Source organism: Pogona vitticeps, chromosome 3 (assembly GCF_051106095.1).
Source record: "Pogona vitticeps strain Pit_001003342236 chromosome 3, PviZW2.1, whole genome shotgun sequence".
Taxonomy (NCBI): Eukaryota; Metazoa; Chordata; class Lepidosauria; order Squamata; family Agamidae; genus Pogona; species Pogona vitticeps.
In genome coordinates, this window is record NC_135785.1 from 161,839,938 (window position 1) to 161,853,989 (window position 14,052).

General features: G+C 42.0%; 1 protein-coding gene across 7 annotated transcripts in view; it reads left to right on the forward strand.

Annotated features, from left to right (window-relative positions):
- TPP2 (tripeptidyl peptidase 2) overlaps window positions 1–14,052 on the forward strand; it is a 52,010-nt gene that overhangs the window by 36,808 nt on the left and 1,150 nt on the right. For 2 of the 7 annotated variants that reach the window (XR_013544064.1, XR_013544065.1), the window contains 5 exons: window positions 9,302–9,453; window positions 9,567–9,663; window positions 10,260–10,404; window positions 12,489–12,696; window positions 13,887–14,006. Coding sequence is in view for 4 of the 7 variants with exons in the window: in XM_020795558.3 (XP_020651217.3) it covers window positions 9,302–9,453; window positions 9,567–9,663; window positions 10,260–10,393; window positions 12,489–12,696; window positions 13,887–14,006 (711 nt within the window). In the remaining 3 variants the exon portion in view is untranslated. The remainder of the gene's footprint in view (window positions 1–9,301; window positions 9,454–9,566; window positions 9,664–10,259; window positions 10,405–12,488; window positions 12,697–13,886; window positions 14,007–14,052) is intronic. The other 5 variants (XM_020795558.3, XM_020795555.3, XM_020795554.3 and 2 more) reach the window with 3 other exon arrangements.

Sequence of the window (14,052 nt, forward strand, 5' to 3'; positions counted from 1 at the left end):
ACTGACACTGAGCGCATGCTGCATACTCTTGATGTCAGAAGGGCTTTGGCCTTTTATATGTCTAGAACAAAAGACTTTAGGACCTCTAACAGGCTTTTCCTGTGTTATTTTGGTCAAAAAAGGGTTTACCTGCAGCACGTTCCACGCTCTCCAGATGGATTGTTTTCACAATTTCACTTGCCTATGAACTCCAACACAAGTCTCTGCCTGAAGGACTTCACACTTACTGTACCAGAGCTGCTGCGTCCTCCACTGCCCTGCTGCGTGGCATTGATGTACCAGACATCTGCAGAGCTGCCACATGGTCAAATGTGTCAACGTTTATCACCCATTATAGACTGGACCTCAGGGCCAAAAGAGAGACAAGTTTCGGGAGAGCAGTGCTGACGTCTGTCCTCCAGTGACAGCCCACCGTCCGGTGAGTAAGCTTGCTAATCACCCTTTTGTGTGCATTCACAGAAGATCACGATGAAGAAAGACGGGTTACTTACCTGTAACCATGGTTCTTCAAGTGGTCATACTGTGAATTCACACAATCCCGCCCGGCCTCCCCACTATCTGTCACTGTTGGTATCTGGTTCATGCTCGGGTACCTGTGGCGGATAAATGGAACTGAGGCTTGGTTGGGCAGAGCATGCGCAGTATAGGCAGCCTTACACTTGTTACTTTTCTCTTAAAGCTCGAGAATGTTTCGAGAGGACCAACGCTGGCGCTGGGTTAACCCTTTTGTGTGAATTCACAGAATGACCACTTGAAGAACCATGGTTACAGGTAAGTAACCCGCCTTTTGGATATATGCATAATCCTGTGAAGCATTTGAAGATTGTTATATCTTTACTCACCCCTCTTAATTTTGAAGAAAAAACTTTGTTCTACTACAGAAAGCATTGAGCCCTGCTAAAATATATACTACACACATCATTTGAAAACCTATTTTTGAAGGGCAGAGCTATGAAAAATATCTCTGTTGATGGGAGAAGCCTGTTTGCCTGACACTCATTCCCAGCCCAGTGGCTGCACTCCATTTGAATCAGAGTGTGCTGCCCAAACAGTATTGGCACCAAAGAGGCATTGGTATAGACAGGGTTTCTTCTGTTTTTTAAATACATTTGTAAGTGTGGACGTCCCTTCTGTTCCAAGGATTAAGAAGTCAGGGATGGATGCCCTGGTTTAATGTTGTACTAGGCTAGGCTAGTTACCCAGCTTGTCCAGTGGACTTACTGCAGAGAATTGTGAACGTGTAGCTCTCCAGATGTTGACAGACTGTTGTTCTCATCAGGTCAAGCTCACTAGTGCTCACAGGAATTCAACTTCAGTGATATTTGGAGAGCCAGGTGTTCCACAGCCATTAGACTGGCAGCAGCTGTTCTAAGGTCTTGGGTAGAGTTCTTTCCTATCAGATGTTTTTTAGTTGCAATTCTACTAATAAATCGGGGAGGTTCAACGTGAAAAATATACTCCAGTATTGAACTGTGGTCTCTTTCCATAGGACTGATATAATTGCTTAAGGCAACTGGAACCGTTACTATTGTGACCAAGAAGAGGGTAATCATCAACTTTCCCTCTAATTTTCTGGAGTGCTAGGCATGGGCACTGCCCCATATGTGTAGGATTCTGGCTGTGACCAGAAGCAATGGGTAGCAATGCTGGCTCAGCTGCGCACACCCATGTGGCTTAGAGGAAGCATTGGTAATTGTATATAAATTGTAAAGAGTACGGTGACTGAATTTGTATGTGAAGTGTTTTGAACATTCAAATACCAATAAGCTTTGTAGAGATAGTTTTCAAAAGAATAGAAGTGGGGAAAGGTAATTTTATTAGCCAGTTATGTGGCACAGCTAAACAGATTTCTACATAGAAATATATTTTCACAAGTTATTGTAAATGCCTGCTCAGAATAAAATAACTGGCCCATACGTAACATTGGGCATTGTATTAAACAGGAAGTTCAGAGCAAGATAATTTCTACTAGAGATGGGATATTCTTATTCATTTCCCAGGGGAGACTAATATGAGTATCGCCACCACAGGTGGCAAGGCCCTTTGGACCCTCCCCCCAGAACCAGCCCTGTCCACTCACTGGGCTTGTGTGGTGTGTGCATCCATGATCGGTAACATTCTGCCAATCGCAGAAGTAGCCTGGCTGGAGCTTTGCTACGATGCTGACCACTCAGCAGTTGAGTGGGGAAGAGACTCGTTATTCCACCTCCTCGCCAGAGTAGTTAGCAGTGCAAGGAGATGGGGAAGCATAGGCTGGGCTGCTTTCGTGAGTGGCAAAATATTACAGATGATAGATGATTGTGCCACTCAAAGCCCGGTGAGTGTACATGACAGGTTTTGTAGGAGGGAGGGAATGAACATATTCCTATCCCCAGGGATACGATTATGAAGCTCCGGTGTCTGATTTATACTATATTATCTCTTAATATGGAGGAGTGAAAAAGAAACATTTGCAAATTGTTAAAAGCTGGGTATAATATTCCACCAAAAAGTGATGAGAAACTATATGTGCCTGAGGATGGTTTGTTGGTTTTTGTCACTCCTGTCATTACATCAACTGCAGATGTAAGGCGTGCAGGTCATATGATCTAGTACTTCTCTGGGGAGATAACACAGTCCTCTTTTCCATTCTCTAGCCTACACTTTAAGGATTAGGCATCTTTCATAAATTGCAGCAACACTGTAGTCCTCAGGCACTCAAAAATCAAGTAATGCTAACAAATTATCATGGCCCAATGTGTAGTCCCTTCCTTCAGTATTATACCTGCAATGTAGCCTCTTCATGCATGTACAGAAGAGACAACTTGAGAAGAGAGGGCCAATTCACTTTGGTTTCTACATAAGTCAGGGCCAAATACTGTTGGGCTTCTGACTTGCAGGCAAGGTTCCCTCTAAGGTGTACAGCTGCACAAGTGCACAGTGCTGTCCCCCCCAGTGCTCCTCCATGCACCCACAGCGAGAGTTTCCAGCCCCTTTGGTTCTGGTTCTGATGGAACCCCACAGGGTGGGCCAAGTTGTAAAGTAGAGGGAGTGTTGCTTACAAGGAAGGTAATGAACATGCAGCACATGTGTAGACCTTTATCTGCATGCTTATGCTATTTGCACACATGCTGGGGGGGCATTCATTCACATGATGACAGGGTAGTGAAGCACCATTCCTTGCTTGAGAGTTACCGTTATTAGATTCCTGAATGCCCACATAGGGTTCTGTTGTACAGACTTCAAACTAGAATGTAATGCAAAACAATCACAGAAGAGTTACCTTGTGCTGTAATATTCAGCAGCTTCTGGTATCTGCCTCTATTCTTAGCAAAAGAAATGTACTTTATAGCTGAATGGATTATGTGTTACTCCTGTAGATGTTACTGAGGAATATTAGAATTATTATTTCTAGAAAATACCTTCAGTTTTCTCTGAGAGCAATGTTGGAGGTTTATTACACTTTTGTAATGAGTGATCTGCAACAACATTTGTGAGAGCTATTTACTAGTAGATGGAAAGCATAGATTGTGATCACTGATGACTTGCCTCTTAGAACTAGTACGATGAAATAGCCAATGGAAGCCAAGGTCAACAGTAAGCAGAACCAACTGATTCTAGTTTTGTCCCCTTCTTCCTCCCTTGAAATAACACTGCAGTAGAACTCATCAACACTTTAGCAGCTAATTGGATGGAAGAATGGTCTGTTACTCTGGCTCAGTAAGCCTCTTTACTTCTAACTTTTAATTAACGTATTTTTTGTGTATAAGACGCTTCCCACTTTTCTAACCCAAAATTAAGAAATCTAAGTGGGGCTTAGCAAAAGGAGAGGGAAATGGATTAAAGCAATCCCATGACTGCACGGTTGTTTTGATCCCTTTTGCAACCATTGGATTGCTTTGATCCTTTCCCCCTCCTTTTCCTAAGCCCCATGGGGCACGATCCCAGCCATGCTTAGTAAGAAAAGGGGAAAGCAGGGATCAAAGCCATCCTGCACTGCTTTGATCCCTGCTTTCCCCTCCACTTGCTAAGCCTTAGCAAAAGGAAAGCAGGGATCAAAGCCCTGCAGGATCACTTTGATCCCTGTTTTCCCCTCCACTTGTTTTTGTTCTCTTCTCAGCTTACTTTCCTATATAAGACGACCCTCAATTTTTATTCTAAAGATTTTAGACGGAAGTATAGTCAAGATTTTGTATGCAGTGAGGTCTCGACCTATGGAATTAATCCGTATTGGAATGGGGTCTGTAGGTCGAAAAGTCCTCAAGTAAAAAATGCATTCCCCATAGGAATGCATTGAAAACATATTAATCTGTAACCCGCCCAAGAAACACCCCCCCCCACAAAATTAAAATATTTTTTTAAAAATGAACCTTACCTTTTTGAAGTCTTCAAGGGGTCCCCTGCCGCTGCTGGAGGACTCCGAGGGCTTCAGCGCGGCTGCCGGAGGCCTCTTGGAGCTCTCCTGCCGCAGCCATCGCCGCTGCCGGAGGACTCTGTGGGCTTCAGCGCCCCTGCCAGAGGACTCTCGGAGGTCCCCCCCTGCCGCTGATAGTGCTTTGGAGGCACTATCGGTGGCCGGGGGGCACCTACGAGAGGCCTCACATGGCGGCAGGGAAGGCCTCTGGAGGTTCCCACACCATGCGGCACGATCCCAGCCATGCTCAGACTCCTGGGAGTCTGAGCATGGCTGGGATCGCCTGGCGCAGCTCCCAGCAGTGGCGGCAGTGCTGGGGGACCTCTGGATGCCTTCCAGGCAGAGAAGCCCTGGAAGGCATCCGGAGGTCCTCCCCGCCGCTGCTGCTGCTGCTGGGAGACTTTGGAGCTCTCAAAGGGCTTCCTCCAATATCGCGGGGAAAGCCCTTTGAGACCTCCAAAGGCAAACAGGCAGGGAGAAAGGGCTGGAAATTCAAATTTCTCTCCCTTTCTCTCTGCCTTTTTACCTTCGGAGCTTTCCGCCCGACATTGGAGGATGCCCTTTGAGAGCTCTGAAGGTTAAAAGGCAGGGAGAAAGGGCGTGAAAGTCAATTTTCCTGCCCTTTCTCCCTGCCTGTTTGCCTTCAGAGCTCCCAAAGGGCTTCCTCCAATGTCAGGGGGGAAAGCCCTTTGAGACCTCAGAAGGCTCCCAGCAGCAGTAGCGGTGATGGTGGGTGACCTCTGGATGCTTTCCAGGGTGGCGGAGAAGCCATGGAAGTCATCCGGAGGTTCCCCCCGCCGCTGCTGGGAGCCGTGCCACGCCGGGCGATCTCAGTCATGCTCAGGTTCCTGGGAATCCGAGCATGGCTGGCATTGCCCCATGCGGCTTGGCTCCCAGCAATGGCGGCAGGTGCGGTGGGGGACCTCCGGATGCCTTCCAGGGCTTCTCCGCTGCCATAGGAGACATCTCAGAGTTCCCACACACACACCGCCGATAGTGCTTCAGAGGCACTATCGGTAGTGGTGGGGTCCTCCGAGATGCCTCCCATGGCAACGGAGAAGCCCTGGAAGGCATCTGGAGGCAGATCCGCGGCCTACAGACTGGAAGGGGAAGGCGGGTAAAGCGCCTCCCTCTTTTGGTCCCTATGTCAATTCTCGGGCCGCAAGTCGAAGTAAAACTTTGCGGCCAGAGAAGTACGGATCTCAAAAAGTTTGTAAGTGGAGCCAACCGTAAGTTGAGACGCCACTGTACATGGAAAAATATGGTATGTGCTTGTCATTCTGTTTTCAAAGTGAACCTTTCATATAATTAATTAGCTCCAAATTCATCACTATGCACAAAGTGAGGAAACAGTTTCCATATTGACGGATGGAAGGACAATGGCTGAAATCCTGTTTCTTAGTAAAGAAAATTGCAACCAGAATAGGCCCATTGAATCAGTGGAACATAGAGTTGACTCACCAGATCCTCACTAATTCAATGAGCCTATACTAGTTGTGATTTAATATGCTAATCAACAGGATTGATTGTATAATATAAGATCTTCCTTTCACCACTTTATAGCAGATCTTCACACAGGAGGAAAAAGAAGGCATTTCCGATGCCAAATGAATGAACAGGAGGAGGTTCTTTTGGCAGCGCATAACTCTGGATGCTTAGGCATGACGATATCTTCTGAGCACAGGACACTTGGCATTTTGACTGGGTTAATTATTTAAATAAATAGTTGCATGACCAGACATGAACTTACAGTTTGTTAGAGCTATGTGTAGAATGGTAATGTTTATGTCACACTGTGTGTACCCAAATAAGTCAGTTTTCCTTCTGTATCAAGTAGTGGTAGTGTGATCTTCGCAGAGTGTTTCAGCTGGAGTCTGAGGGCTTAACCCAGACATGAAGGTGGCAGACCTGCATTCCCAAATTCACTTCCCACTAAATGCCAACAGGACAGGGAAATGTTGAGGCATAGCATGAGTAGGATAGACAGCTGAACCATTCCCCTCCCTATTCTTCTCTGTGGCTCTGTTTCTCCATTGAAGCATTTCAGTCAGAAAATATGTCTACTAGAAGGAAAATGGCTAGAGGTGAGTTTTGAGCCACTCCCTTATGTTGATAAATCTCCCTTTGCTTTCAGGTAATTCTACACAACCTAGATGCACTCTGGTTCTGCCTTAAAAATTATCAACACTTGGGTCATAGTTGAAGTAAAATGATTACCTGTGTGTCACCTACATTTGGTTTAACATTCAGTGGTTCTGAAATGAGTTCCTTGGACTGGGAGCTGGAGAGTAAAATAATGTTAGGAACTGCTTGAGGCTGAATATGAGGAATTGCTGTAATTGTATATGTTGTTGTTGTTTAGTCGTTAAGTTGTGTCCGACTTTTCGTGACGCCATGCATTTGTATACACAACATGCCTTTGTGTTTCTTGTCAAATACTGTTGTTTTAACTGATAGACAGGGCTTGAAAAATGCACTCGTCCACTCATCTGTGATGAGTGAAAAAACGCTGCTTGATGAGCCACAGCTCCCTCCTTCCCTGCCTTCTTACCCTCCGCCGGTCTCTCTCAATGATCCTGCCGTCCTCCCCTCCATCTTCCCATTGCAAAAGGAAAGCAGCCCTCTTCTCGCGAGCAGAGAGTTCGAGCGGCACATAGATATATAGCTATGCAGAAGAATGTAGAGTAGTCCCATGCTGGAGAATATGGAGATTCCCTGCTCCCAATTTCAACCCAATGAGGACACATCCTGGGTGGGAGGGAACCTTGGCTCCTTAAGAGACCGGGCGCTTTTGCTTTCAGTTTTATTTTTGCTGGAGACATTCAAAAGAAAGACATTCAAAATACAAGCTTCATGACTCCATAGGCACACAGGTAATAAAGCAACCCAACTCTGAGGGTATATTTATTTTGGGTTTGTATGCATTGTTATGTAGAAATCAAAGTGAACAAGTGCCTAGTTTAAATTTGTCAACATAAATTGCAAGGCTATAGTCTGGTCATGCTGACTGGTGAAATTTTTGACTGACTGGTGAGACATTCTAAAAATGTTCAAGCCCTGCTGATAGATGGTCTCTTTAAGTGATGCTTCTGTTTCAGGTCTTATGGGGCTCATGCCTGTATATTTAAGATGGGGGGGGTGTCAGTATCTCTTCCTAGGGTCTGTTTTGCATGTGGTATTGATTTGCAGTACCGTATGGCCGTATGTTGGTGAGGGAAGGCTTAGTAATTAACTTTGGTCTCAGGTAGTTCACACATCAGACTAGCAATCAGTATATGGTCACATTTTGAGGTCTGTGTGTGTTTTTTTGTGTATAGGATTGTATATGGGCTAAATAGGTAATAAATGCAATTGGTGATCCATTCAGTGGTCTTGGAAAGAAATCCACTAGAAATCAGAAGTTTTGGGGAAACACAAAGATGCATTATCTTGTATATTGTTGCTAGGTGTATATAGGAATGAAATGCTCTCTAAATTTTGATTTTTTAAAAAAACAGATGGGATTGGCTCCAATTTACTATAACTTTAAAAAAAGGAAATGTCATGTCAGTGTTGAATTGGAATAGGGAGGGCCAGGTTCAAGTCTGTAGTAAGCTATGAAACCAACTGACCAGATGATCTTGACCCTGTCTCTTTCAATCTGACTTACATCTCAGGTTTCTTGTGAATGTAAAGTGAGGAGTGAACCTATTATGGCAGTTTGAGCTCAAAGGCGGAAGAACACAATAGAAATGTTAGCAAACAAGTAATTAAATAAATATTTATAAATTACAGCTACACAAACAGTTTCTGGGTTTGGACTACTTATACTTTGCTCATATGTTTGTCCTTCAAATAACAGTGGAGGTGTTATTTGTCTTTTTTAGACAAAGAAAAAAAATCTAACCTGAACTGTGGCTTCAATGTTTAAAGTTTTATGGGTCCCATTGGGGTCCAGTTGGTGATAGTTCTACTGTAATGAAATGTTCAATTAAAAAAAATGGGTTGACAGTTCCGTGATTGCTGTCTTAAAGAATCCATCCTTTTATTAGGGCAGTAGGTGATGCAGTCCAACTTTTATCAATTAGTAAAAAATAATAGCGTCTCTTATGGCAACATATGGTGGTTAATGCATGTAAACTATAAAAACATCTTTTACATTGCTGGTTTTTATCAGGCTCTTTATCTGAACAAATTTCATTGTTAATACAGTTTTGCTGAATTTGTTTCACATTGGGTTAATTGTGTATGTTGCCTTTTCCTGTGAAGAAAAAAGTTATGTAGAAAGATGTTTCAGACCCAGATGTCAAATAAGGCAAAATGGGTCTCAAACTGGTGTACAGGAATTGAAATATAAACTCTATAAGTAAGCTTGTTGAGAGCCTCGTGGTGCAGTGGTTAAACCCCTGTACTGCAGCCAAAAATGTGCTCACAACCTGGGGTTTAATCCTAGGTAGTCGGCTCAAGGTTGACTCGGCCTTCTATCCTCCCGAGGTTGGTAAAATGAGGGCCCAGCATGCTGGGGGGGGGGCAATGTGTAGCCTGCATAATTAACTTGTAAACTGCCCAGAGAGTGCTTGAAGCGCTGTGGGGCGGTATATAAGCAGCACGCTTTTAAAAAAAATTCCTATATCTGACTATCTGAACTATTATTCTATAATAAACTCACATTTTCTTCTGAGACTTCAAAAGATACTGCAAGCCTTTACTTCAGCGGTGGGGATAATGTGGTCTCTAGTTGATCTTGGATGACAATTCCCATGAATGCTGACAAGCCTAGTCAGAGGTAATGGGAGAGGCTATTGAATTAGATTTGGAGAAATGCACATTTCCTTAGTGTTGTATTAAACATTCCTTCCTTTTGGTACAGTCGCATATTTTGGGTTGGTGCCTTTGACCAAGCTACTATCCTTTTTTTTTCTCCACCAGGATGTAATTTCAGTTCACTATCATCTAATTCCATCACCAACAAAAAATAAGAATGGCAGCAAGGAAAAAGAGAAGGATCCAGAGAAAGAAAAAGATGCAAAAGAAGAATTTATTGAGGCTTTAAGAGACCTGAAAATACAATGGATGACTAAGTATGCTTCTGTATTTCTTCTAATGCTCAATTGTCTCTTTCAGAGAATTGATACATGATATGTGAGTGCCATTAGTATCCCTTTACTCATTAACTGATACTCTTTTTCATTAGGCTTGATACTAATGACATCTACAATGAACTGAAAGAAGCATTTCCTAATCATCTCCCCTTGTATGTTGCGAGACTTCATCAGTTGGATTCTGAAAAGGTATGACATATTTTTTAAAAAAGATTTTAGTCTACTCATTTTTCCATTGAGTATAGTGCTTGAAGAGTCCAGAACTATAAACTAGAAAGCACTGTGTTTTGTATAGAATGTAAGATAACATAGTAAAATGTAATTACTTGTAGAGATAAATATTTGGTGGGGTTGATGATTTGTGGACACATTCTTATTTTCCTCCTTAAAATCTATTTTACCTCTCTTGGATTTCATCCTTTGTCTGCTGTGTAATGACTTTATTGCCACTTTAACATGGTGAAATTCAGACATACTGGCTGAAATTAGTAAATCATAACTAGAGTAGATCTATTGAATCAATAGAAGTTAAGGAGGAGGTGTCAATTTTTTTTTGCCTTTTCATGACACCTAAAACAAGCTGCCAGAGCCATCTGACCCTTGTTTAGTAGCAGGGTTGGCTCTGATGTTTTATTTCCTCACCATGATTTGTGCTTTGGGACATCTTTGTGCTGCACAAACAGTAGGTTAGCAAAGCTATCAAATGAATGTCTCTATCAGTTAGTTACTTTAACATCCCTTCATGTGTGTCTATTAAGATGCTGTTGTGCTGTGTTTATTTCAAGCAGGAACGAATGAAAAGACTGAACGAAGTTGTTGAGGCTGCCAATACAGTTATCTCGCATATCGATCAAACAGCCCTTGCCATTTATCTTGGCATGAAGACTGATCCTAGGCCTGACGCTGCTACTATTAAAAAGTACCTAACCAGTAAATACTTTTTTCTTGCATCTTACTTCTGCATCTCATCCTAAAGTTGTTCTCTGTAATTAAAAAACCCAAGTAACTTTTATATTAATGACAGGGCAACACACTAAGCTGTATGTTGACTTGTGAGTGGTATTAAGTACATTCATTGTAGTAAGCTTAAAAACATTCAGCTCTGGATTTGGCCTGTGACAATTAATACATCGATTCAGAACTTCTATTGTGTTTATATATGTAAGGCTGGAATCTTTAGTAAAAGTTTATGAAAGTCTGAAAATAGTAGCATATGATTTTTAAATTTATAGCAGCCATGTTCTCTTTTATAAAAACTTTACATTTGCACTACTTTTGGATTAATACATAGTGGTCTTCTTCAGATATAAGAGCACATAGAAGCTTTGCACATTCCCACACATTTGCAGCCAGTTGAAATAATATTTCTAAATGAGAATTAATTCTTCAAATGATCACTGTTTCTTATCCACAAATCATGTAAATTTGATTTTTATGAAAGAGTGACAAGTTTGTCTCCTTTTCTGTGGCACCAAAACCATTCTTCACGTCAGCAATCATGTAAACATAGTTTGCAGGTCAAGTTCTGCAAAAAGCTTGAATTATTTGGCAGAAGATAGTAAAACAGTTTGCAGGTCTTAAGTTCTGCAAGAAGCTGGAAATACTTGGCAGAAAATACTAAAACATCAGACTAATTACTGTATTTTTCCGTGTATAAAATGACACTTTTTCCTTAAATAATTAGACAAAAAATTGAGGGTCATTTTATACATGGAAGGCAGCCACTTTCCCTGCCTTTTGTGAAGCTACGGGACTTAGCAAAAAAGGAAGGGAAGGCTGCTTTCAGGTAAAGCAGCCATGAAGGGGCTGCACAATCGCAGCCCTTTGATCCTGAAGCAGCCATGAAAGGGCTTCAGGATCAGAGGGCTGCGATCATGCAGCCTTTACCCAAAGGGAGACCTCCCTTCCTTTTTGCTAAGCCCCATAGCTTTGCAAAAGGCAAGGAAAAGTGGCAGTCAAAGAGAGCCCTTTGATCCCTGCTTTTCCCTTCCTTTTGCTAAGATCCGTGGCTAAGCAAAAGGAAGGGAAAAGCAGGGATCAAATTTTCTAATTTGGGGTTAGAAAAGGGAGGTCATCTTATACAGTGGGTCGTCTTATAAATGGAAATATACGGTACTGGGTGGTGAGATTAAAGACACAAGTCTTCCAGTGGGAATAAGATTTTACAATGCAGAAATAAAGGATCAGCTGTTGTATGTAGGGTGGGTGCAGAGCTACATGTTACAGACCACAGTTATTAATCTTTTTCCATTTCAAAATGTGAGCTGGAAAACCTGTTCTTACTCCATACCTCTATCTTTTATGGGCTGATAGAATTCAGTATCTTGCATATATAGGGGTTGCAACAGGAACAGCTGAGCTCTAGTCTTTGTCCTCACTGCTGGTTCTTGCTGGCTTGTGCTCTCTTGGAGTCATCTGCATGGGGATAAGTCCCCAGAAAAGCTAGGTGACTGTTGCCAGCATTGCAACTAATCCTGTGGTAGTGGTACTTGGAAGCCGTACATTTCTTCTCAATTGTTATGTGGCCCCAGATAGATTTGTGTTCTAGGATCTTGTGGTCGGCAAAACCAGTAGAGGGCTTTCTCATTCTCTATGCCCTCAGAATGAGCCCCAATGATTAAGAACCTCTGGAATAGGTTTTTGGGCAGCGCAGCAAAAACCTATTCCAGGTTGTGGGAAGGGGAAAAAAGTTGCATTGTACTGGCAGAAGTTCTGATGAGGAAACTGCTTCCATCAGCAGAACCAGAAGAAAACCCTTTCCTGGCATCCCCTAAAGTCTATTCCAGAGTACTGGGAAGCATGAAAATCTATTTAGGAAGTATAGGTGTTTGGGGAAAGCTGTAAGTGGATGTAAGGGAGAAAGCTCATTGTGCTATAAAACTTTTGCAAACGCATTTGTTTTAACTTTATTATCTTCATCTTAGTGTTCATTTTGTGAAATGCAGAAGAGTCTTTATAAAAATGGCTGTGCTTTTCTGTAAATGGAGTGATCGTATTGCTTGTTTCCCACTCAGTGAAATGGACAAGCAGAAATCGACATTAGTCGATGCTCTCTGTCGGAAAGGAAGTGCCTTGGCAGACCAGCTCCTGCAGTTGCAGGCCCAAGAAGGGGCTGTATCTGGTGAGACGGAAAGTAAGGACGAAGGTCAGGATAGTGCCTTTGAAGCACTGACTGAAACATTCTGGGAGACAACAAAATGGACGGATGTGACTGATACCAAGGTATTTGGGTATGGGGAAGCAAAAGCAATGCCTGAAAACTGGATGGAGGAATTTGTTGTTCATTCAGTGAAAATGTTAACCTGATTTTAGCATAGGTAAATACATTTGGCAGTAGAGTAGGCACTGAAAATATTTATGAAATCTTCCATAATACGTTAAGATGTCTTGCCATTATTTTTGATGAAATATTGTGATATTCCCTGTACCTGTTACTTATGAATTACTAAAGCCCTCTTTAAATTCTGAATGTCTACCATTGTGTCCACTTCCTGTAGTCAGTTTATTAATTTGTTGGCAGTACCTGAACCTGTTTACTTACTAATCTTACTTTCCCAGCCCACTCTTTGGAACATTGCTTATAGGCATTGAGAATGAGTTTGGGGGAGCAGGCGTTGAGAATGAGTTTGGGGGAGCATGGGTGTAGTTATGCCAATTCAGCAATAGATTAGGGGAATAGGCATGTGACAAAAGTGAATTGATGTATAATGAAACAATCCATTATATTTCCTATGTTGAAATGCATTTTATATTGCTTTGCAATCTCCAAAGTTCCGTTTTTTTAAATTCATATTTCTGATATAGATTTATGTGAAAACATACAGTTCAATACACAGTATCAGCAATCGAGTTTTAAAATCCAAAATATTTGCATGAACACTAGACTTACCATACCATGGACTGACCAGTTTAGTATTCCATTCCAAGCAAAATGGCGTGCTGAATGCTCCATGTGGCTTCCAGGGAGAGCATGCTCTTTTTTTAGAGAGGCTTTTGGGAACATCAACAGGCAGTTGAGATGGAGCTGTTTAGTGGGTTTTAAAAATCTGTTTTTTACTTCTTGTATGGTGCTTTAAAATATTTTATATCACAATTTTAAAATTTTAATTTGTGTGTTTTTAATTATTTGTGTAAATATTTGTGCAGAAGGGTTTTAAAAGTTCTATAAAAATTAAGGATCACATTGCATGGAAGGAGCTGGTAGTTGCTACCATTTCTTTTAATATTATTGATATTAGTAAGCCTTAAAGTAACTTCTCTGCACTCCTAACAATGTCAGTGTCAAAATATTTTGCACTTTTAGTTCTTGCACTGCTCCTGTCAAGTTCAAGAAAGAGTTTGGCTAGGAGAATTTTGCAGAACTGAGATGGATGTTCAGCTTACAAATACCACAATTTTTATGCCCCTTGTAGGTTTTACCGTTTGCCTATAAGCATGCACTAGTAAATAAAATGTATGGTAGAGGCCTCAAATTTGCAACAAAACTTGCAGAGGAGAAACCTACCAAAGAAAACTTGAAGAATTCTATACAGGTAAGTAGTTGCCATTTCACTTTCAGTTAACAGTCCTGATGTAAGT